Source organism: Chiloscyllium punctatum, chromosome 40 (assembly GCF_047496795.1).
Source record: "Chiloscyllium punctatum isolate Juve2018m chromosome 40, sChiPun1.3, whole genome shotgun sequence".
NCBI lineage: Eukaryota > Metazoa > Chordata > Chondrichthyes > Orectolobiformes > Hemiscylliidae > Chiloscyllium > Chiloscyllium punctatum.
In genome coordinates this window covers 17,268,865-17,292,277 of record NC_092778.1, presented here as the reverse complement: position 1 = coordinate 17,292,277, position 23,413 = coordinate 17,268,865, and the positions used below count along the sequence as shown (strand labels likewise).

Sequence of the window (23,413 nt, the reverse complement as noted above, 5' to 3'; positions counted from 1 at the left end):
AGGTTCAATAAAATTTATTGGCACACGGGTTTTATTGACCACAAACAACAAAAGTAGGCAATAAGCTTTAGTGTACCATTTAATGTAGGCACACTAATCTTACCCATGGTAATTGGCAGTGCCATAGGTAATTTTCAGAGTGTGCCAGTCACTATACCCATCCACTATACAACACGTGTTCCCAACTGCTGAACCAGGTTATTAGTAACCTATAAATACCAGTGACAGCAATTTCAAAAGTAAATTAATACAAAACTCTTGATGGTAATTACATTAACTTTATATGTCACATATTAGAAACCTAATTTTTTTTTAGTTTTAACACCTGACCTCAATATTTTACAGGTTCTGCATTTTCCAGTAAAAGATTATGATCTCGAACACTTTAACTTGGAGGCAACCGAGCAATTTTAAAACTGAAACGGTAATTTCAGTGATTTTTTTAAAATAAAGGCAAAAATATTAGAATCAAAATAATTCAAGGTTCAGGTTTATAAACCCCAAAAACAAACTTTTAGATCTTCTAGTTGAAGTGGATTATCGTGCCAGGCCATTTAAGAGCTATCTTCACAATTATAATTTAATATTATAATTTAAATACATACCCCACACTGTCTCACACGCTTCTTGTGCCGCGGGAAAGGGTGGTAACGGTGGTTTTTATAAAAGCGAACTGTTCAACCCTGAACCTGAATAATACAATCAACAAGCTGCTTCTCAATAGTCAAGGTAATTGTATATACACGGTTCGGGGCGTCAAAGCCGGCCGATAAGCCCTTAATCTGAATAACAGAGATAAGAAAGCGCTGCCTGAACGTTAACATAATGATATATGCTCAGTCCAGGGTCTCCTCACGTCCTATCGCGAGATCCCGGAGTCTTTAAAAGGCCTGCGCAGACAGCCTTCGGCCTTCTTTTTGAGAGTAATCACGTAAGTAATGGCGGTTCGGAGAGTCCGCAATCGGTTAAATATCTCAGCCATCCTCTTCACAGCAGCTCCGGCAGAGACGGCCGAGCACCTACCTGATCCTTATAAAGTGGTTCATGCGGATATTGTCTTCATTTAACGTGAAAGGAGCTCATAATATTGAGCAGGTTTTGGGGGGGGGGGTGTTCTGGTGGCTCCTCGGCCTGGCCCCATATACTCGGGTGGAGCCGGATTGTAGTGAGTGAATCCTCACGGTAAGGTTCACCTGTCTGGTCCGGAGTGGGATGAGGGTGGCGGGGGGCCCTGCCATTGATGGTCGGTCACTCACATGGAGGTTAAAACCAATGACTGCAGACTCTGGATTAGTGATGCTGGAAGAGCACAGCAGGTCAGGCAGCATCCGAGGAGCAGCGAAGCTACTTGGATGCTGCCTGAACTGCTGTGCTCTTCCAGCACCACTAATCCACTCACATGGAGTCGGGCCCTGGAGCTTAACAACTCTGGGGCGCTGCAGGAGGCAGACCGTAACACACAGGAGCAGAAATCAGGCCATTCAGCCCATTGAGCCTGCTTCGCCATTCAGTCATGGCTGATAGATTTCTCAACTCTGTCCTGCTTTCTCCCAGTAACCCCTGACACACAAGAACCTATCTATCTCAGTCTTAAATATACACAATGACCCGGTCTCCACAGCTTTCAGTGGCAGTGAATTCCATAGATTCTCTGCTCCCTGGTTGAAGTTTCACCTTAACTCTGTTTAGGTGCTAGTCTCTCTGACCAATGGAAATACCTTCCCAACATTCAAGGCGGCACGGTGGCACAGTGGTTAGCACTGCTGCCTCACAGCGTCAGAGACCCGGGTTCAATTCCCACCTCGGGACTGACTGTGTGGAGTTTGCACATTCTCCCCGTGTCTGCGTGGGTTTCCTCCCACAGTCCAAAGATGTGCAGGGTCAGGTGAATTGGCCATGCTAAATTGCCCGTAGTGTTAGGTAAGGGGTAAATGTAGGGGAAGGGGTGGGCTGCGCTTCGGCGGGTCGGTGTGGACTTGTTGGGCCGAAGGGCCTGTTTCCACACTGTAAGTCTAATCTAATCTACTCTATCCAGGCTATTCAGTATGTTTCAATTAGATCCCTCCCCCATCCTTCTAAACCACCAAAGATCAAGCGACCTCAAAACGTTTCTCATGTGCGAAGCTTTTCATTGACTGAGACCATTCTTGTGAATGTCCTCTGAACACGCTCTAGGGCCAGTACATCCTTCCTGAGGTATGGCACCCAAAACTCTGTACAATACTCTTAATGTGTAAGTGGTATTGGAGGAAATACTGCAGCCTGCAAGAGCATTAATTCTGGAACTGCAATCCTTCCTCTACAAGTGTGAAAGATGATAAATTCAGTCAGGATCACGAATCCTAGATTACAGAAACCCAGTCCAAGAATAGTCTCATCATGCCATTGACTGCTTTTTTCCCCCTTCTGCTTTAACGTCTGTTGAAGAGTTCTGTTTTTCAGTATGTAGAGAGCATAAATAGAAAGATATCTTATACTCAGCAGAATGGTGGTTTATAGATACATAAGAGTTGCAGGTTTCTCTGTGGTAGTGGTCTTGCCTCAGGGACTTGAATTCAGAAGTCCTATCCCAAGTCAGTATGTTCAGCACATCATATGAGGTGCTCTTTTTCCAAGATGAGATTGAATTGAGGCCTTACAGCTTCCACAGTGAATTTCATGGCTTCACCCTGCAAAAGAGTGGGTTGACCTTGCCACTGTCTGACCAATATTTATTCCTGAGGTTACCATGAAGGACTACTCTCCTCAACCTCTCCTTGCCTAAGGTGTGGTGAACCTCTGGTTAAATCACCGCTCTAATGAAGAACAGCTCTATTGTCTGGTAGGAGTATAGCGACTTTACCTTTATTTATCTCTTAACCAGCAGCGCAAGAGTTTGTACCATCATTACCTCACCACTGGCTTTACAAATTGCTGCATTTCCTGATTAAAACTGACTAAAATTTAACTAGGTGAAAGTGAGGGCTGTAGGTGCTGGAGGTCAGAGTCAAGAGTGTGGCCCTGGAAAAGCACAGCAGGTCAGGCAGCATTCAAGGAGCAGGAAGATTGAAGTTTTGGGCAAAAGCCCTTCATCAGGAATGTCCCTGATGCTGGGTTTTTACCTGAAATGCGACTAAAATTTAACAAGTTTACTGGTAGTAATTTTGGAATGTTGTGAAAGGGAATATATAAATTGCAGTGTTATCAATAAAAGCTGAGTGGAATGATCAGTGCAAAGCATGAATTCATTGAATCTTTGAATTTAAAAGCAGGAAGGTCATATTGCAGCTGTACAACGTGCTGTTGAGGCCACACCTGGAGTTCTGCATGCAGCTTTGGTCTCCTTAGTTGAGAAAGAATGTACTGGCACTCGAGGGGCTGTAGAGGAGGTTCACTAGGTTGATTCGGAGTTGAGGGGGTTGGCTTATGAAGAGAGACGAAGTAGACTGGGGTAATATTCATTGGAATTCAGAAAAATGAAGGGGAATCTTATCAGAAAATTACAGTGGGGGGAGTAGATAGGATAGAGGGTAGCGAAGCCCACTGGTGGGTGAAACTAGGACAAGAGGGCATAGCCTCAAAATTAGGGGGAGCGGATTTAGAACTGCATTGAGTAGGAAGTTCTTCACCCAGAGGCTTGTGAATCTGTGGCATTCCCTGTGCAGTGAAGTAGTTGACACTACTTCAGTAAATGTTTTTAAAGCTAAGATAGAATTTTGTGTTGAACAGTAAAGGAATTAAGGATTATGCTGAGAAGGCAGGTAAGGAGGGCTGAGGCCACAAAAAATACAACCATGATCTTCCTGAATGGCGGAGCAGGCTTGAAGGGACAGGTGGCGTACTCCTGCTCCTAGTTCTTATGTTCTTTGACCCTTGCACATTGGTTCCATTCCTCTGCAGCATTTCTATTTTCCCAGTGAAAGTTAGTTTTGGATCTGTTTTCACCACCCTTTCAGGCAGAACACATTTAGAGGAAATGAAGTTTCCAAGATTGACATAGTCCAAAGAAAAGGTTATTTCCTTTGGCAAGATGATTGTCCTCCATTAACATAAAACATGACTGGCTGTTATTTACTCTAGTAAAGTTGGAAAAGAATGATTTGAATGTTATTGTGCAAGTGCAACTTTCCTTGATCCCTGCGCTATAGAAGCAGCACAGAGTCAGATATTAGGATTACTAAGTGCTTCCGAAAATGTGTGTATTGTGACGTAAGGTTTTGATTTTATATTGGTAGCAAATGGCGGACGACGCCGGTGGTAGAGGAGGCTTCCGCGGTGGCTTCGGCTCTGGTGGCCGTGGGCGGGGCCGAGGCCGTGGGCGGGGACGTGGCAGGGGTCGTGGTGCTCGTGGTGGAAAGGCTGAAGATAAGGAGGTAAGATGCACATTACCATTTCTTCTAATAGGTTTTGCATTTTTAAAACCACAAAATGAATTATTTTGGCACAAGTCCTGATGCATGTCGCCTTTTCTCCCCCCTCCACAGTGGGTGCCTGTAACTAAACTTGGCCGTTTGGTAAAAGATATGAAAATCAAAAGTCTGGAAGAAATTTATCTCTTCTCCCTTCCTATCAAGGTAATATTGATGATTTAATTAGATTGAGTGGATCAATCAGCTTCTGTAATCTACTCAACTATAGACTTGTATACACATTTTCTTTATTGTAGGAATCTGAAATAATTGACTTCTTCCTGGGATCAGCCTTGAAGGACGAGGTTCTCAAGATCATGCCCGTACAGAAGCAAACCCGTGCTGGTCAACGCACAAGATTTAAGGTAAACTTTCTGTCTGGCTGTGGACAGTTCCCATCACCTTTATTCTACATGGATTTCCTTGACTTCTAATATGGAGTTTTAATGTTATTCTTAAAACATTTTAGGCTTTTGTTGCAATTGGTGACTATAATGGACATGTTGGATTGGGCGTCAAATGCTCGAAGGAAGTGGCCACTGCAATTCGTGGAGCTATCATTCTGGCCAAGCTGTCAATCATTCCTGTAAGGAGGGGTTACTGGGGTAACAAAATTGGAAAACCCCACACTGTACCATGCAAGGCAAGTACAAATACAATTGAATAATTGGTTTCAGTTAAAGGAGATTTAATTTTAGTGCTGACCCTTAGAAAGAGTATTAACTACAGCCAGTACTGCACAATTATTTCCGCAGTATCAGCATATTGATGTGTACGAGTTACCCAATCATAGGAAGATTTACATGTTAGTGAAAGTACTGTTACGGTTTGTGTGATATTTGGTTCTGCATTGATGGGAATTGCTTGAAGTTTGAACAGCCAGTCTTATACAGTGTCTTGTAGTTTAAGTCAGAGAAAGATTTTCATCACTTTTATTTGTGGAGAACTAATTTTATGATGTATTGACAACACACTGTAACAATTCCTTAACGTTCCAGGTGACTGGGCGTTGTGGTTCAGTCTTGGTGCGTCTGATCCCTGCTCCACGTGGTACCGGTATTGTCTCAGCTCCAGTCCCCAAGAAACTACTACAGATGGCTGGTATTGACGATTGCTACACCTCTGCCAGAGGCTGCACGGCCACACTGGGCAACTTTGGTAAGTTAGGTTTCTACCTTCAGTGGACAGACAAAGGTTTTCATTTGGTGCTTTGGTTTTATAAATTTTCCAAAATACTGTTGAATTCTCTCAGCTCTGCTCAATTAACCTGACGGTGGTGTATTTGGCAAATTAAGAGAGAGAGAGAAAAATGGAGCACTGCACGGCAGGTAGATCTTCTGCGTAGTTTACCTGTTCCATTTGAAGCTCAACAGGTTTGGCAATTTCATTTTGTAAACTGAAAGATGTTGTCCTTCTCCTGAAATGTACTGTTTTGTTTGTCTACAGCTAAAGCAACATTTGATGCCATCTCAAAGACCTACAGCTATCTGACCCCGGATCTGTGGAAGGAGACTGTGTTTACCAAGGCCCCATACCAGGTTTGAAAGCTGAAATTAATTGTGTTTTCTTGGAAATATGATTTAGAAATTGGGCACAATTCTTTGCTTTTGTTATCTCAACTGTTACACCATATCATCTGTGTCTGGAGCTCTCAACCTTTTTGGCTTCTGAGGCACAATGTTTTCTGTCCTGTTATAGGGAAAAATCTCTACCCACCTCTGGTAACATAATTTTGAAGTTAGTTAGCCACTCAACTGTACTGGGCCAGATTTTCCAGTTAATGGCAATCTTAAAGTTGCTACTCTGGCCCTTTACAAAAAGAGGGAGATTCTGAAAAGGGTTCCCTAACAAAAGAGCTGTACTTCCACTCTTGACATTCTATTCTGGCACAAAACTGTCAGAGGGAGGAAAGGCCGGCCCCCTTTTCACAACAGTTGGCTGTATATCTGAATTTGAAGGCCCAGAGAGCCATTTTGACAGCTTCTATTGGGAGTGAGTACTTAAGGTAATTGTGATCTTAAAAGTGCTGGGAGGTTAGGGTCCCGGATGGACACGAGGTGACAGGATACTGGATGGGTAGGGTGCAAGCTTGGGTTAAACATAGGATGCAAATCGAGCTGGCTGGAAAGCTGTTTAGTGGTGATTTAAAGCTCATATTTAATTTTCTGGGCAATCCAAATGGTGTCCTCATGAAGGTGTTGAGAGGGGTCTGGGATTTAAAAGTTGGTTTACTGTTTGGGGGAGGGCGTTGTTAACTGTATTAATTGTCTAACTTTTACTGAGTAACTACTTAGCTTAATTTCATTGGAACCCTCTGGATGCCTTTGCTTTTTATGGAGACTTTCATAGGATTCCAGGCACCATTATTTTTCTAGTGTGAATCTTGTTGATGCATTCATGATACTGTGTGCTGATTGGGAGAAACATTTGTTTCACACAAACAAAACAATCTACTTGAACCTGTTGTGAATGTCTCAGAATGTATCGTCTGCAATCTTCTCTGCAAATTTCATTTCTGTGAATGGCCATTTTTGTCATTGTGCCACCACAGCCACTTCTTGACTGTTGTGTGGCCACACCGGCATGCAGTTTGATGGAAATATTGATCATTTGTTGACTAATGTTTCAGTGAGCTGAACTGACCTGAAATATATTCACCTTCAGGAAAAAGTCTTTTTGTTTCTCCAACTTTAAAAAACCTTGACAATAGAATTTAAAGTTTGCTTGATTTTCCATTATTTTATAACCTTCCCATTTTCTTGAGATCTGAATAAAGACTTCTCAGTAAGACTGGGTGTGCTGTGGCCAGTCTATTGCTCCAGCAGCTCCTGAATGAAAGTCCAAAGCCACTGAATGTTATGCTTCTGCCCATTCACTTTGGCTAGCTTCCAGCTCAGCTCAATCAGCTGTGCTGAAGAGGAGTCTAGACACTATTCTACTTCAGATGCTTGTACTTGGAGCTTGATCAATTAGTTCACTTTTTCTAATTGTTTATTTTGGTTGATGTTGTAAGGGGGGTTAAGATTTCCAGGTTGAGAATCTAACCTAGATAATTTAATATGCCACTGGCCTGTTACCCAATGTTTAAAGTATGCATTTTATATTTCAAAACTTGTTCTAAAAGTTCTTTTTCCTTCCTTTTAGGAATTCACTGATCATCTGGCCAAGACCCACACCCGTGTGTCTGTTCAAAGGTCCCAGTCAGCTGTTGCTCCAGCAACATAAAGCATTTATGCAAAGAATGAAATAAAAATCTGTTGCATAATCTTGTGTTTATTGTGATTGTTGTTTTGGGTTGGGTTGGGATGCTGGTGAGGGGCTATTTTTGGATCCAGTGACCCTTTCTCAGAGGAAGGGTCACTAGACCTGGAATGTTAACTCTGATTTCTCTGCACAATGCTGCCAGATGTGCTGAGCTTTTTCAGCAACTTGTATTTTTGTTGATTTTCTAAACTGGTTGCTCAGTAGTGTTGCCCTTGAGTTAGTACTGAGAGAACTATAAGAATCATAGGGCATGGAAATGGACCCTTTGGTCCAACCGGTCCGTGCTGAACATAATCCCAAAACAAACTTGTCCCACCTGCCTGCTTCTGGCCCATATCCCTCCCAACCTTTCCTCTTCATGTACCCCATTCAGATATCTCTCACTGGGCACTTGAATACAGCTTTGAAGGCAGAATGCATTGAACTGGCCAAGCTATGTTGACTGTAATGTGCAGGCCAGCTGGAGTAGCCAAGGTAAATGCAGTGTTATGAGGATGGGGGCAGTAGAGGTACTGTTCGGTCAGTCAGTGCAGACTTGAAGGGCCAAATGTCGCCTAACTACACTCGGGATTCTGACTGTAGATTTAAGGCAATTAGCAAAAGAACTGGCAGCGACACTAGTTTTGCGCTGTGTGAAAAGGTGGAGGCAACAGTTCAATTCTGTAAAATACAATCTGAAGGACAACAGAGAGTAGAACTAATTGGATAACTCTACAGAAAAGCTTACCTAACTATGACAGACTGATGTTTTATGTTGTTGAATATGACCAGTATTATTGTCATGAATTCCAGCATTTGATGTGGTGTGGTATCTTGTTTCCCCTTGGTATTTTCTTCATTCTTATTGAAAAGGACTACTTTTGATTCCCACCCTCATTGCTTTTGAAATGGCTTGCTGAGCCATTTCAGAGACCAGTTTACCACATCTTCAGACCAACTCAGCAAGGTTTTTAATTAACAATGTTGTAAGAATCTTGTGTTTTATCCAGCAAGCATAAGAAAGGACAAAACAGATTACAAGTTATGGCATGTTATTTTATAAGCATCCATATGCTGGAGTCACATGAAATATAGCATTTAACAATTTGAACACATTCAGACTATACATTATAGATGACAGTTAGTCATAAAGTAATTTTGAAAGAACGTCACTTTCTGGTGGGACCTGTTCATGCTTCAGATGCTGCCTGCTCCCTCTCCCTCTCCTCAATCATTCGATGTTTCTGTTTCATTAGACACTTTCTGCCACTAGCATAAGCTCCCAGGTCACCATCTGCAAAAAGAAAAGTAGTAAATTAGACTGCAAATCAACAGCAAGGTTCATCCACCTCAATGTGATTTTATGCAAATACAACCGCATCCCATGTTTTTGTTCATCGAAAGATATCCTTATTAAGAAATACAACATTTATCTGCCGCATGAAGGACACATAGCAGCTAGCTTGCACAACAGGCTCCACATGTTTTTGTGATGTAATTTGAGCAGTAAATCCCCTGGACACAAGACAGAACTTCTCCTTTCTGATGCATTTATTTGGATGGAGGAGGAAGATGGGGCTCAATTTTATAACTTACCCTGAAGATAGAATTTCTGAATATGCAATACTCCCTCAATATTGCACTGAAGTGTCAGACGTGATTATTGTGCACAATTTGAGCTGGAAGCCAGAACATTCAGACTCTGATGCAAGAGTGCTTAACAAATGCTTAAAAGGAGTTGTTAGATAAGATGCAGTTCAATTTTCTTTACTACACATTAAATTGATCATAACATTACACAAATCATCAGTCTGCAAATATGACTTACATCTTGATTGGTAGCCTTTTGCTCCCTGCTTGAATTGTTCGAGCTCCTTAGCACAATTCTGTACATAGCTGTGCCCTTCCCTCTGCTGACAGGCCCTCAGACGCTCCTGAAGAATTTTTATAATTTCCTGATCAACCTTGCTGCAAAACAGAAAGTGCAAATTTATTCAAACCAATAAAATGGAAGTACTACTGTTTGACAGCAAAAGATCTGCTGATTCAGAGACTCCAGTCTTGGCAAATACTGAAAAATAAGCTTCTGTCCGATGAGTGAAATCTATTACAACCTTCAGAAAACGGACAGAACTTCAACCAGGTCATTCCACTGCATTCTCTTGTCTACAGAAAGAAAAAGGTTTCGGCCTGTTCAGCCGTTCCAGAAATGCATACTTGTCTCAGTTCTAATCTTATCTTGATGATGTATTTTGCCACCTTATCCACTGATATTTAGTGGCAGCAATATGGCACTACCTACAAGATGCACTGCAGAAATTCTTCAAGATTTGAAGGTGCAGGTGTTGGACTGGGCTGTACAAAGTTTAAAAATCACAACACCAGGTTATAGTCCAACACATTTATTTGGAAGCACTAGCTGTCGGAGCACTGCTCCTTCATCAGGTGGTTGTGAACCTGATGAAGGAGCAGTGCTCCGAAAGCTAAGTGCTTCCAAATAAATGTGTTGGACTATAACTGGTGATGTGTGATTTTTTAATGAAATTCTTCAAGGTTTCTTGGATAACACCTTCCAAACACACAACCTCCACCATTTAGAAGGTCAAGGACAGTAGTTACACTGGAATGCCACAACCTGCAAAATCCCCTCCAAGCTGCTCACCACCATTCTGTACAAATGTATCACTGTTCCTTTGCTGGGTCAAAATCCTTGAAATTTCCCCCTCAAGGACACTGAGGGCCAACCTGCAGTACGTGAAATGCAGCAATTCATGAATGCAGTTCACCACCACCTTTCCAAAGGTAATTAGGGATGGGTAATAAATGCTGCAACAACGATACCACAATGGATAAATAAAAGCTGAAGCAAGCATGGGACCGGTGAAGGCTGAAAGCAGGGAATTAAAAACAGAATAGGGAAATGGTGGATCATTTAGAACAACATTCTGCATTGGTCCTCGTGGCAAAGAGCATATAATATTATAAAGATAACTGATAAGTAAGGTGCTAATGTGAGGAAAGATCTTGTAACAGTCTCTATCAAAGACAATGTATTTGACAAATTAACAGGACTAATGATAGACATCAGCATTGTTCCCTCTAAGCTGTAGGGCTGTGCTTGCATGCAGCCAGTTCGACGTTCTGCAATGGGTGTACCAATCCTGATCACGGCATTGACTTCCAACTGAGGAGTCACTGCAGCACCTGAACCTCACAGGTCTGTGCAACTGGAAAAAATACCAGCGTGATGCTGACCACCAGGACCTGATGGCCCACATCCAAAGGCTGCAGAGAAACTGGAAACATTGGCCAAAATATTCCAGCACTCACTGGATCACAGGAGGGTGCAAGTCCAATGGAAAATGACTAATGCGTCATTTCTGTTCAAGAAGGAAGACAGATAGAATGCAGTAAATATAGGCCAATTAGACTCAAAGTCTGTTGTTGGAAAAATGCTAGACTCCATCATTAAGGAAGAAAGAGCAAGACGCTTAGGAAAGTTTAATGCAATTGGAGTTAACACGGCTTTGTGATAGGGAAATTTTGTTTGAAAAGTTTTCTAGAGTTCTTTGAGGACATATATGGAGTTTATGAAGGGGAACCAGGAAACAGAATGCATTTGGATTTCCAGAAGGCACTCAATAAGGTGCAATACAAAAGGTTGTTGCACAAAATAAGGGCTCACGGTACTGAGGGGTGGGGGTAACACATTAACATGGATTGAGAGGTAGTTTACTCGCAGAAGATAGACGCACTGGGTCTTTATCAGGTTGAAGTGATATAGCTAATAGAGTGGCACAAGGATCAGTCCTAAATTCTCAATTATTTACTATCCATATCAGTAGCGCAGAGGCATCTAAATTTGCTGATGAAAGAAAAATAGATGCGGCAGCACGTCATGAAGAACAGTCACCGGACTTGAAATGTAAACTCTGCTTTCTTTCCACAAATGTTGCCAGACCTGCTGAGTTTCTCCTGCAATTTCTGTTTTTGTTTGTGGCTTTATTCAGGAAAATTTTGAAGAGTAAGAGCTGCTCTTAATGAAACAGAAGTGATTCTGAGGGACTCGACAGGGGAGATGTTGACACAGTGATTGCGATGGCGGGGGGGGTTCTTGAATCAGGAGTCATAGTTACAGAATAAGGGGTCACTCTTTTAAAACTGATAGGTGAAGGAATTCCTTCTCCCAAGGGCAGTGAAGTGTCTTGAATTCTCCACTTAAGAGGGTTCTGGAGGCTACATCACAGAATATTTAAAAGAGCAAGTCAATAGTTTTTGAAAGATCAAGGAGTTGAGGGTTATGAGGAACTAGCATTGAATTGGAGTTAATGTCTGGGATAGATCAGACATGACATTATGAATAATGGGGCAGACTTAAAGGGTTGCAGGTAGATAGGATAGTGAAGACGACATTTGGTATGCTTGCCTTTATTGGTTAGAGTATAGAGTACAGGAGTTAGGAAGTCATGTTGCGGATGTACAGGACATTGATTAGGCTACTTTTGGAATAGTGTGCGTAATTCTGGGCTCCCTCCTGTCGGAAGGATGTTGTGAATCTTGAAAGGATTCAGAAAAGATTTAGAAGGATGTTGCCAGGGTTGGAGAATTTGAACTATAGGAAGAGGCTGAGTAGGCTGGGGCTGTTTTCCCCGAGGCGTCAGGGTCTGAGGGGTGACCTTACAGAGGTTTACAAAATCATGACAGGCAAGGCTAGGGTGAATAGCCAAGGTGTTTTCCCCAGGGTCCAAAACTAGACAGCATAGATTTAAGGTGAGAGGAGAAAGGTTTAAAAGGGACTTAAGGGGCAACTTTTTCACGTAGAGAGAGGTGCATGTATGGAATGAGCTGCCAGAGGAACTGGTGGAGGCTGGTACAATTACAACATTTAAAAGGCATCCGGATGGGATTATGAATAAGAAGGGTTTAGAGGGATCTAGGCCAAATGCTGGCAAATGGGACTAGATTAACTTAGGATATCTGATCAGCATGGATGAGTTGGACTGAACGGTCTGTTTCTGTGCTGTTCAGCTCCATGATCAATGAGTGCTCTCCTCTTTCTTATTAAGCTTTACATCACTTACCTTTCCTTACACTACATCCCTTTACTGCTCTACCCCATTCAGATTCTACCCAAACACTAATTAAACACTGAAAGAACTGCAGGTACTGGAAACCAGAAACGAAAACAGAAATTACTGGAAAACATCAGAACTGGAGGAAAGATCACTGGACCCGAAACATTAACTCCGGTTTCTCTCCACAGACGCTGCCAGACCTGCTGAGCTTTACCAGCAATTTCTGTTTTTGTTTCTATCCAAACACTATCTGAATTGCAGGTCTGCCAAGAGTAAGTAGCAGTTGGAAGTCAAATACCCAGACAGGGTACAAGTATTCAAAGGCCTCCTTCTGTGCTGAATCATTTTATGAGAGAAGGAGAATGGACAAAGACAGCCAATAAGAAATCTGATAAAGAGATAAATGATAGATGGAAAAGCAAGAGGTGGTAGCTGAATGAGTGCAAGAGAATCTACAGTAAAATCTGATTTCAAGCAAAAATGTCAAAAGCAGACATTTTGGAGGCCTGCATCTGAAAATTGAGGTGGTACACAGACAATCTTGACCCAACATATTGAGGATCAAAGTGCAGTCCTTTTTGTTTGTTTTTACTCTTTAATAGGATGTGGGACTCGCTAGGTAGGTCAGCATTTGTCGTGCATTCTAATTGTCCCTTGATAAGATGATGAGTGAGCAGTCTTATGGAGTCACAGAATCATACAGCACAGAAACAGACCCTTCCATCCAACTTGTCCATTCCAAACTAAAGTAGTCCCATTTGCCTGCTCCTGGCCTATATCCTTCCAAACCTTGCCTATTCATGTATTGCTCCAAATGTCTTTTAAATGTTGTAATTGTGGCCACACCCACCACTTTCTCAGGAAGTTCATTTCATACATGCACCATCCTCTGTGAAAAAAAATTGCCTCTTATATCTTCCTCTCAGCTGGAAGACAGAGACACTCAGTGCTACTAAGGAGGGAGTTCAAGGATTTTGACCTCAGCTACTGTGAAGTAATGGTATCATAGTTTCAAGTCAGAATAGTGCTTGGAAGGGAACTTTGAGGAAATGAGTGCAAAAGGTGAATATAATTACATTCACCAGAGATTGTCTTTAATAATTTTACACGTCGATTTCTATCTCACAGAAAAATCATAACCAGTATAGACTCTATATCAACAGAAATTTAAAATTTGTAATCAGGTACATACTAGTCTCTTCTCCACTGCATCTCTGCCTCATAGTAACAGAGGAAATCACCCAAAGTGCAATCGGTCAAATCTGGCACTCGTCTGAAATGTCGGTGATAGTAATAGAACTTGTTTTTTTCTCGCTGGCGTTCCACCCAATCTGCAAAACAATATGAAAAAAAAATCCACAAAACAAATCCACGATTATCAATACAAGATGAGGATGCTGGAAATAATAGATCTAAGCTGCCATTTTGTTACTAATTATTGTTTGCCTCCCCCCCACTCTCCCTACCCCCTACCCCCCCCACTCTCCCTACCCCCCTACCCCCCACTCTCCCTACCCCCCCCACTCTCCCTACCCCCCTACCCCCCACTCTCCCTACCCCCCTACCCCCCACTCTCCCTACCTCCCTACCCCCCCCTCTCCCTACCTCCCTACCCCCCCTCTCCCTACCCCCCTACCCCCCCCTCTCCCTACCCCCCTACCCCCCCCTCTCCCTACCCCCCTACCCCCCCCCCTCTCCCTACCCCCCTACCCCCCCCTCTCCCTACCCCCCCCTCCCTACCCCCCTACCCCCCCCTCTCCCTACCCCCCTACCCCCCCCCTCTCCCTACCCCCCTACCCCCCCCCTCTCCCTACCCCCCTACCCCCCCCTCTCCCTACCCCCCTACCCCCCCCTCTCCCTACCCCCCTACCCCCCCCCACCCCCCCCCTCCCTACCCCCCAACCCCCCACTCTCCCTACCCCCCAACCCCCCACTCTCCCTACCCCCCAACCCCCCACTCTCCCTACCCCCCAACCCCCCACTCTCCCTACCCCCCACTCTCCCAACCCCCCACTCTCCCTACTCCCCTACACCCCCCCACCTCTCCCTACCCCCCCCCCACCTCTCCCTACCCCCCCCCCACCTCTCCCTACCCCCCCCCCACCTCTCCCTACCCCCCCCCCACCTCTCCCTACCCCCCCCCACCTCTCCCTACCCCCCCCACTCTCCCTACCCCCCCCCACTCTCCCTACCCTCTCCCTCCCCTCACTCCCTCGCCCCCTCTCCCTCACTCCCTCTCCCTCTCCTCCCTCCCCTCACTCCCACTCCCTCACCCCCACTCCCTCACTCCCACTCCCTCACTCCCACTCCCTCACTCCCACTCCCTCACTCCCACTTCCTCCCACTCCCTCTCTCCCTCTCACTCCCTCCCCTCATCCCTCTCCCTCCCCTCATCCCTCCCCTCACTCCCTCTCCCTCCCCTCACTCCCTCTCCCTCTCCCTCACTCCCTCTCCCTCTCCCTCACTCCCACTCTCACTCCCTCTCCCTCTCCCTCACTCCCACTCTCACTCCCTCTCCCTCCCCTCACTCCCTCTCCCTCTCCCTCCCCTCACTCCCTCTCCCTCCCCTCACTCCCTCTCCCTCCCCTCACTCCCTCTCCCTCTCCCTCCCCTCACTCCCTCTCCCTCCCCTCACTCCCTCTCCCTCCCCTCACTCCCTCTCCCTCCCCTCACTCCCTCACTCTCACTCTCACTCCCTCCCCTCTCTCCCACTCCCCCTTTTTTTTCTCCCTCTCCCCCTTTTCTCTCTCTCTCTCCCTGACCTTCCTCCTCTGCCTCACCTCTGAAGGTTGTAACCGGCAAGTCGACCGTGTAGTAGAATAGTTTGCTGACAATAACCGCCGGGTTGGGCAGTCCGGTCTTCTTGTCCACCGCCGGGGTCCGGCTGTCCGGCTGCCGGTAAACGTCCTTGTCCCAGTCCTCAGGCATCACTCCGACCTACAGGGCCCACCACGAACTGCGCAGCCGCACTCTCTGACACACAGTGACACACACAACATGGCGCCCCGCGAGGTACACAGTGACACACACAACATGGCGCCCCGCGAGGTACACAGTGACACACACAACATGGCGCCCCGCGAGGTACACAGTGACACACACAACATGGCGCCCTATGTGGGAAGTATTAATGTAGAGAAAAACAATTAGTTTACATTTTGTAACACAATTCCAAGAAGGCAAAGAGGAGGCCTGATTGAGGTTTGCAAAATTGTAATGTGCGTAGAGGTGTTTCATGTAAATAAACTTTTCTTCTTAGTTGATGGGTCAATAACTCGGGGGAGACTTTTATGGTAAAGGGTATTTCGAGAGCATCTAAGTATTTTTTTTCACCGATGTCTGCAACTCAATGCTTAAAAGCCAAAAGAAGTGGCCAAAAACATTTCACAAATATTTAGACAAGCACCTCGAGCATTATCTCGCATATTGGTCAATGGGCCCAAATGCTGGAAAATAGGACTGCAGTAGATAAGTGCTCAATGACTGGCATTGACACAATGGGCTGAATGGCCTCTTTTCATGCTTAATACTCTCTGACTTTCTTTCAGCAGTAAGATCATGCCCTTAAATGCTAGTTCCTGCCAATTGCAGTTACCACTGCACAGCCTTTAATACTGTCCTAATTCAACATTAACCTGAGGAGCATAACCTGGGCATTTGTGGATCTCTGATGATATATTAACTTCAATACCCTAAATTTCACACTTGCATTTATGGCCACACATAATGATTTCTGAGCACGTGGGGGCAAATAGTTGCAGTTTTTTTTATTATTCATGAGAATTAGGTGTCACTGGCTAAAAAAGCATATATTACCCATCCCAGTTGCCCTGTTGTCAATTACACAGCTGTGGATCTGGAGTTGCATGTAGGCCAGACCAGCTAAAGATGGCAGTTTCCTTCTCTAGAGAGCATTAGTGAACCAGATGGGTTTTTCCCTGATGGTCAGCAATGATTTAATCTTAATTCCAGATTTTTATTGAACTCAAATTTTAACTATCTGTCACAGTGTGTTTCGAACACAGGTTCCCCAGAACATTACTCAGGTCTCTGAATTTAAAATCTACCAGTAATGCCACTAAGCATCGCTTCCCCATGTAGTGGGAATCCAATTGCAGTGCACAATGGACTAAACCATTCAGAGGTTCTCTGTATCTCTGAACTGCCTTTAATGTGTTTTATATCCTTTCATCTCAATATTAGCTCAGCATTTAATGTTTAACTTTCAGCAAACATTTTGTAAGTTTTTCTTATTTACACCTTTTGTTCATCTATTATATGATGGTATAAGGTCTGAAAGGGAGAGTACTGAGGAATGTCCCAACTATACCCCATGTGGACCGGGTCAGAGAGCAGGTCACGATCTTGAAGGAATAAGTCCTACCATTCAGGTCCTGGTTAGCTTCTGTGATATCATGGAATCCCTACAGTGTGATGGATGGCCATTCAGCCTATCAGGTCCATACTGACCCTCTGAATAGCATCCCACACAGCCCCCCTACCCTTTCTCTGCACATCGTTGGATAGTGGGAGGAAACCCACGCAGACATGGGGAGAATACGCAAACTCCACACAGACACTCGCCTGAAGATGGAATTGTACCTGGGTCCCTGGTACTGTGAGGCAGAAGTGCTAACCACTGAGTCACCCTGCTATCCAATCACTGTAACCTGTATGCAGTTGCCAACATGCAATCAGCTACTGCTTGTTTAATATAAGAGATTATCAAGTGGTTTTCTTTACTCGCACATGACCCAGTTGGCTCTATAGATCCCTTGCTGAAAATGTGTTGCTGGAAAAGCACAGCAGGTCAGGCAGCATCCAAGGAACAGGAAAATCGATGTTTCGGGCATGAGCCCTCGTCGATTCTCCTGCTCCTTGGATGCTGCCTGACCTGCTGTGCTTTTCCAGCAACACATTTTCAGCTCTGATCTCCAGCATCTGCAGTCCTCACTTTCTCCTCTATAGATCCCTTGTCTAGATTAGAGTGGTGCTGGAAAAGCACAGCTGGTCAGGCAGCATCTGAGGAGCAGGAAAATCGATGTTTCGGGCTTTGGTTTCCAGCATCTGCAGTCCTTGTTTTTACCTCTATAGATCCCTCCACTACAATAAGATGGTGTCAAAAAGACTGCCCCAGGATGGTCATTGGTGAGGATTGCTCAGATAATATGGATCATTTCTAATTCTTTCAATTTCTGATGAGGAGGATTGCTAGTAAAACATTAAGTGTCTTTTATTCCTGTGTGGAGATGAACTGTAAAGTATTTCAAGCACTTTGTTGATATTGCAAAGCATTTATCTGTTTCTCTGGCAGGTGGCACCACCTCACTATGCCAGTTCTGAAAAATCTGCAGCTATTCATTGCTTTCATCTTAAAACAACAGCACCATTACTTTTGGGATTCTTATGCTGCACAACAGAATCAAGAACTTGCTAGACACAAAGAACATTTTTATTTAAGAATATTACTCAGTCATCTTTAAAACTTTGATACTTTTTGCAATTATGCACTTTAAGTAAAGTGTTAAAGAACTCATTTTGCAAATGTATCAGAAGAAAAGCTTGTATATGTGTAGATAACATGTTTCATGACCTCAGAATATCCCAAGGTGCCTCACAGATCATAAAGTACTTTTATAGTCAATTGCTATTTTAAAATAAGAATCATGGCAACCAATTTGTGTGCATGGCAGACTGTCACAAACAGTAATATGGTGTTAGCAGATAATCCTATTTTTTAATTAAAGCATGTTGTTGATAAATGATAGCATGTGTTAACATAGAACATAGAACGTTACAGCGCACTACAGGCCCTTCGGCCCTCGATGTTGCACCAACTTGTGAAAATAATCTGATGCCCATCTAACCTAATAACACCATCATCCATATGAATGTTTAATGCCCATTTAAATGCCCTTAAAGTCGGTGAGTCTACTAGTGTTGCAGGCAGGCCGTTCCATGCCCCTACTACTCTCTGAGTGAAGAAACTACCCCTAAATCTATCACCCCTCAACTTAAAGCTATGTCCCCTCGTGTTAGCCTTCACCATCCAACAAAAAAGGCTCTCACTGTCCACCCTATCTAACCCTCTGATCATTTTATACATCTCGATTAAGTCCCCTCTCAACCTTCTTATCTCCAACGAAAACAGCCTCAGTTCCCTCAGCCTTTCTTCATAAGACCTTCCTTCCATACCAGGCAACATCCTAGTAAATCTCCTCTGAACACTTTCCAAAGCTTCCACGTCCTTCCTATAACGCGGTGACCAGAACTGCACACAATGCTTCAGGTGCGGCCTTACCAATGTCTTGTACAGCTGAAGCATGACCTCATGGCTCTGAAACTCAATCTCCCTTCCAATAAACACCAACACACCATATGCCATCTTAACAACCCTATCAACCTGGGTGGCAGCTTTCAGGGATTTATGCACGTGGACACCGAGATCTCTCTGTTCATCTACATTGCCAAGAATTTTCCCATTAGCCTAGTACTCTGCATTCCTGTTATTTCTTCCAAAGTGAACTACCTCATTAAACTCCATTTGTCACTTCTCAGCTCAGCTCTGCATCTTATCTATGTCCCTCTGTAACCCACAACATCCTTCGGCACTATCCACAACTCTGCCTACCTTAGTGTCATCTGCAAATTTACTAACCCATCCTTCTATGCCCACATGCAGATCATTTATAAAAATGACAGCAGTGGCCCCAAAACAGATCCTTGCGGCACACCATTGGTAACTGAGCTCCAGGATGAACATTTCCCATCAACCATCACCCTCTGTCTTCTTTCAGCTAGCCAATTTCTGATCCAAACCACTAGATCACCTTCAATCCTGAAACTCCTTATTTTGTGCAATAACCGACAGTGTGGAACCTTATCAAAAGCCTTTCGGAAGTCCATATACACCACATCAACCGTGTTACCCTCATCCACCTGTTTGGTCACCTTCTCAAAGAATTTAACAAGGGTTTGTGAGGCACGAAACCGTGTTGACTATCCCGAATCAACATATTCCTTTCTAGATGATTATAAAGCTTTTCCAACACCTTACCTACAGCCAAAGTAAGGCTCACTGGCCTATAATTACCAGGGTTGTCCTGACTCCCTTCTTAAACAAGGGAACAACATTTGCTATCCTCCAATCTTCTGGCACTACTCCTGTCGACAATGATGACATAAAAATGGAAGCTAAAGGCTCTGCAATCTCCTCCCTGGTTTCCCAGAGAATACAAGGATAAATCCAGGACCCTTATCTATTTTCAGATCTTCCAAAATTGCTAAAACTTCCTCTTCCTCAACCTCAATCCCATCTAATCTTGTAGCCTGTATCTCCGTATTCTCACTAACATTGCCCTTTTCCAGTGTGAATACTGATGAAAAGTGCAACTCTCTGCTCTTTGAAATAGTGCTACCGAATTTTTCTACCTAAGAGGGTAGATGGTAACTTGGTTTACATCTGTTATGGACCAGGCCAGACCCCCTCAAAACATTTCAAGAAGATAGCCCAGACCCTAGCTTTTTGAGTTGTTTTAAGCAGGTGTAAAGTGGATATTCCAGGAGTGATGCAGCTAATCAAACCTTTCAGTTTTAAACAGAATTCATTTACAAACTACTGAATGAAACATGAACAAAAGAGAATAGAATATAGAACGACTAACTGAAAACCCAACGACTCTATCGCAACTTAATGATGCTGTTCCGATTTCCTTGGCATCCCTTGGCAAAAAGGTAAATTCAAACACAGGTTCTTATGTGAGAGATGTCAGAGAGAGATCATCCCCCTTCTCAAATATTAGTCCTTTACTGGATGAGAAGGGGGATTTAGTAATGGGGTATGAGGAAATGGTCAAGGCATTGGACAGGTACTTTGTTTCTGTCTTTACCGTAGAGGACACGAATAACATGCCAGAGACTGACAAGGAGACGAAGATGGTGAAGACCTGGAAACAATCATTATCACAAAAGAGGTGGTATTGAACAAGCTAATCGAGCTAAGGACAAGTGTCCTGGCCCTGATGAAATGCATCCCAGGGTGGGCAGGATAGCAGAGATGGCAGGAGAAATAGCAGGTGCACTTGTGGAAATTTTCCAAAATTCACTGAACTGTGGGGCAATGCCAGCTGATTGGAAAACAGAAAATGTGACACCACTGTTTAAAAAGGAGGTAGACAAAAGATGGAGAATTATAGGCTGTTAGCTTAACTTCTGTACTGGGAAAATTGCTTGAATCTACTATCGATGGAAGAAATAGCAAGAAATCTAGATAGATTAGATTAGATTAGATTACTTATAGTGTGGAAACAGGCCCTACAACCCAACAAGTCCACACCGACCCTCCAAAGAGCAACCCACCCAGACCCATTCCCCTACATTTACCCTATTGTCCCATTGGGCAGAAGCAGCATGGGTTCAGGAAGAGCAGGTCATGCTTAACTAATCTACTAGAATTCTATTAGGAGAAAGTGAGCACTATAGATGCTGGAGATCAGAGTCGAGAATGTGGTGATGGAAAAGGACAGCAGGTCAGGCAACATCCAAGGAGCAGGAGAATCGACGTTTCACGGATAAGCGCTTCATTAGGAGGGCTTATACCTAAAACGTTTCCCCTGCTCCTTTGATGCTGCATGACCTGCTGTGCTTTTTTCCAGTACCACACTCTCGACTACTGGAATTCTATGAAGACATTATGAACACGGTGGCCAAGGGGACTCAGTAATTGTGATGTATCTAGATTTCCAAAAGACATTCGACAAGGTGACGACAAGAGGCTGCTGCCTAAGATAAATATGCATGGTGTTGCAGGTAAAGTATTAGCATGGATAAAAGATTGGTTACCTGACAGGAAGCAAAGAGACGGAATAAATGAATGCCTTTCTGGTTGGCGATCCATGGTCTCAGGGATCATAATTATTTACATTTTATATAGATGATTTGGGAGTTGGACACCACATGAGGTGTGTCAAAGTTTGTGGATTGCACTAAAATGAGTGACAGAGCAAAGTGTGCAGGATTGTGCAGCTTTGCAGAGGGACATAGATAGTTTAAGTGGGTAGGCAAAGGTCTGGCAGATGGAGTACAATGTTAATAAATGTGACCAATTTGGTCGGAATAACAGTAAAAAGGACTATTATTTGAATGGTAAAAAATGACAGCTAGCTGCGTGCAGAGGGACCTGAGTGTCCTTGGGAATGAATCACAGAGGGTTGATCTGTAGGTACAGCAAGTAATTAAGAAGGCAAATGGAATTTTCTCCTTCATTGCTAAAGGGATTGAGTTTAAAAGCAGAGCAGTTATGTTGCAGCTCGACAAGGTGCTGGTGAGGCCACACCTGGAGTAGTGCGTGTAGTTTTGGTTTCCTTACTTGAGAAAGGATGTACTGGCACTGGAGACGATGCAGAGGAGGCTCACTGGGTTGATTCCGAAGTTGAGTGGGTTGACTTACGAGGGGAGACTGAGTAGCCTGGGATCATATTCATTGGGATTTAGAAGTATGAAGGGGATCTTGGAGAAACATATAAAACTATGAAGGGAATAGATAAGACAGAGGTAGACAGGATGTTTCCACTGGTGGGTGAAACGAGGACAAGAGGACATAGCCTCAAAATTAGGGGGAGCAGACTTAGGACTTAATTGAGAAAGAATTTCTTCACCCAGAGAGTTGTGAATCCATGAAATTCCTGGCCCTGTGAGTTAGCTGAGGCTTCTTCAGTGAATGTTTTTAAAGCTAAGATAGATATGTTTTTGAACAGTAAAGGAATTAGGGTTATGGTGAGAGGTCAGGTAAGTGAAGCTGAGGCCACGAAGAGATCAGCTCTGATTTTATTGAATGGTGGACCAGGCTCGAAGGGCCAGATGGCCGACTCCTGCTCCTGTTTCCTACATTCTTTTGTTCTAGAATCAGCATGGAACCTATTTTCACTGTTTCTTTGGGTTCCCAACTAAAAACTAAACCAAAGCTCAAAACATCCCTGAACTGAGAGGACTGGCCACTCCCTTTTCATTGTCCAAGAGTTTAAAAAAAAACCCTAAAAGTCTTTTCCCTGATTGTTGCCCGAGAGGCAGTACCTGTTGGCCATAATCAAAATGGCTGTACCCCAGACAAATTGGAACCTCTGCCTTTTACAACCCCTTTTGAAAAAAACCAAGGACAACATAACCTTGTTAAAGGAGCAGCATCGTCAAACATCTTTGACAATACAGTGCTCCCTCAGTGCCGAACAGTCAACTTAGAATTTGTGTTCAAGTGTGATATTTTTGAAAGCTATGCGTTTCTCGTTTCTCACCTGGCAGGACCTGAAAACCTGGCCTGAAAGATGTAACACCTTCGCAAGTCCCAGTGACACAACCTTAGATAAGTCAGTCAATGGCATGTGTATAAGTTTGTGCAAACCATGTAGGACTCAGTCTGAGGAAGGATGTCGACCTGAAAAGTAAACTGTATGTGCATTTCACAGCTGTTGACTGATTCTATTATGGTCCCAGTTGCTGGTGCTACTGCTCAAATCAGAATGAAATATGATTTGATAGATGATACTTTTTTAGAATTTTAGCTGGTGTGGTGATTGTTTACTGAAACGTGAAGCTGCAGAGTGCTTTTTCTTAACAACAAAGCAGAAATTTATTACACAAAAGATAAGAACAAGCTACATAGACGTAGAAGACAATTCAAAAAATTCTTAAAACACATTGCAATCTCTTTCC

The 23,413-nt window shown here is 43.8% G+C and overlaps 2 protein-coding genes and 1 non-coding gene across 3 annotated transcripts; 1 reads left to right on the top strand and 2 right to left on the bottom strand.

Annotated features, from left to right (window-relative positions):
* Positions 1-12: 12 nt before the first annotated feature.
* LOC140464814 (small nucleolar RNA ACA64) lies at positions 13-143 on the bottom strand. Its single transcript, XR_011954989.1, has one exon. It is a non-coding gene; the product is annotated as a small nucleolar RNA ACA64 (small nucleolar RNA).
* Positions 144-817: 674 nt separating this feature from the next.
* rps2 (ribosomal protein S2) lies at positions 818-7,653 on the top strand. The gene is made up of 8 exons (XM_072559385.1): positions 818-931; positions 4,215-4,352; positions 4,464-4,553; positions 4,646-4,753; positions 4,858-5,031; positions 5,387-5,546; positions 5,835-5,926; positions 7,533-7,653. Exons 1-8 carry the CDS (start codon positions 833-835, stop codon positions 7,611-7,613), a joined length of 942 nt encoding a protein of 313 aa, XP_072415486.1. The 5' UTR covers positions 818-832; the 3' UTR covers positions 7,614-7,653.
* Positions 7,654-8,666: 1,013 nt separating this feature from the next.
* On the bottom strand, positions 8,667-15,669 carry ndufb10 (NADH:ubiquinone oxidoreductase subunit B10). The gene is made up of 4 exons (XM_072559386.1): positions 15,487-15,669; positions 13,899-14,037; positions 9,460-9,599; positions 8,667-8,925 (listed from the first exon to the last, which is right to left on the bottom strand). The coding sequence occupies exons 1-4, from the start codon at positions 15,632-15,634 to the stop codon at positions 8,822-8,824; spliced, it is 531 nt and encodes a 176-aa protein (XP_072415487.1). The 5' UTR covers positions 15,635-15,669; the 3' UTR covers positions 8,667-8,821.
* Positions 15,670-23,413: the final 7,744 nt, after the last annotated feature.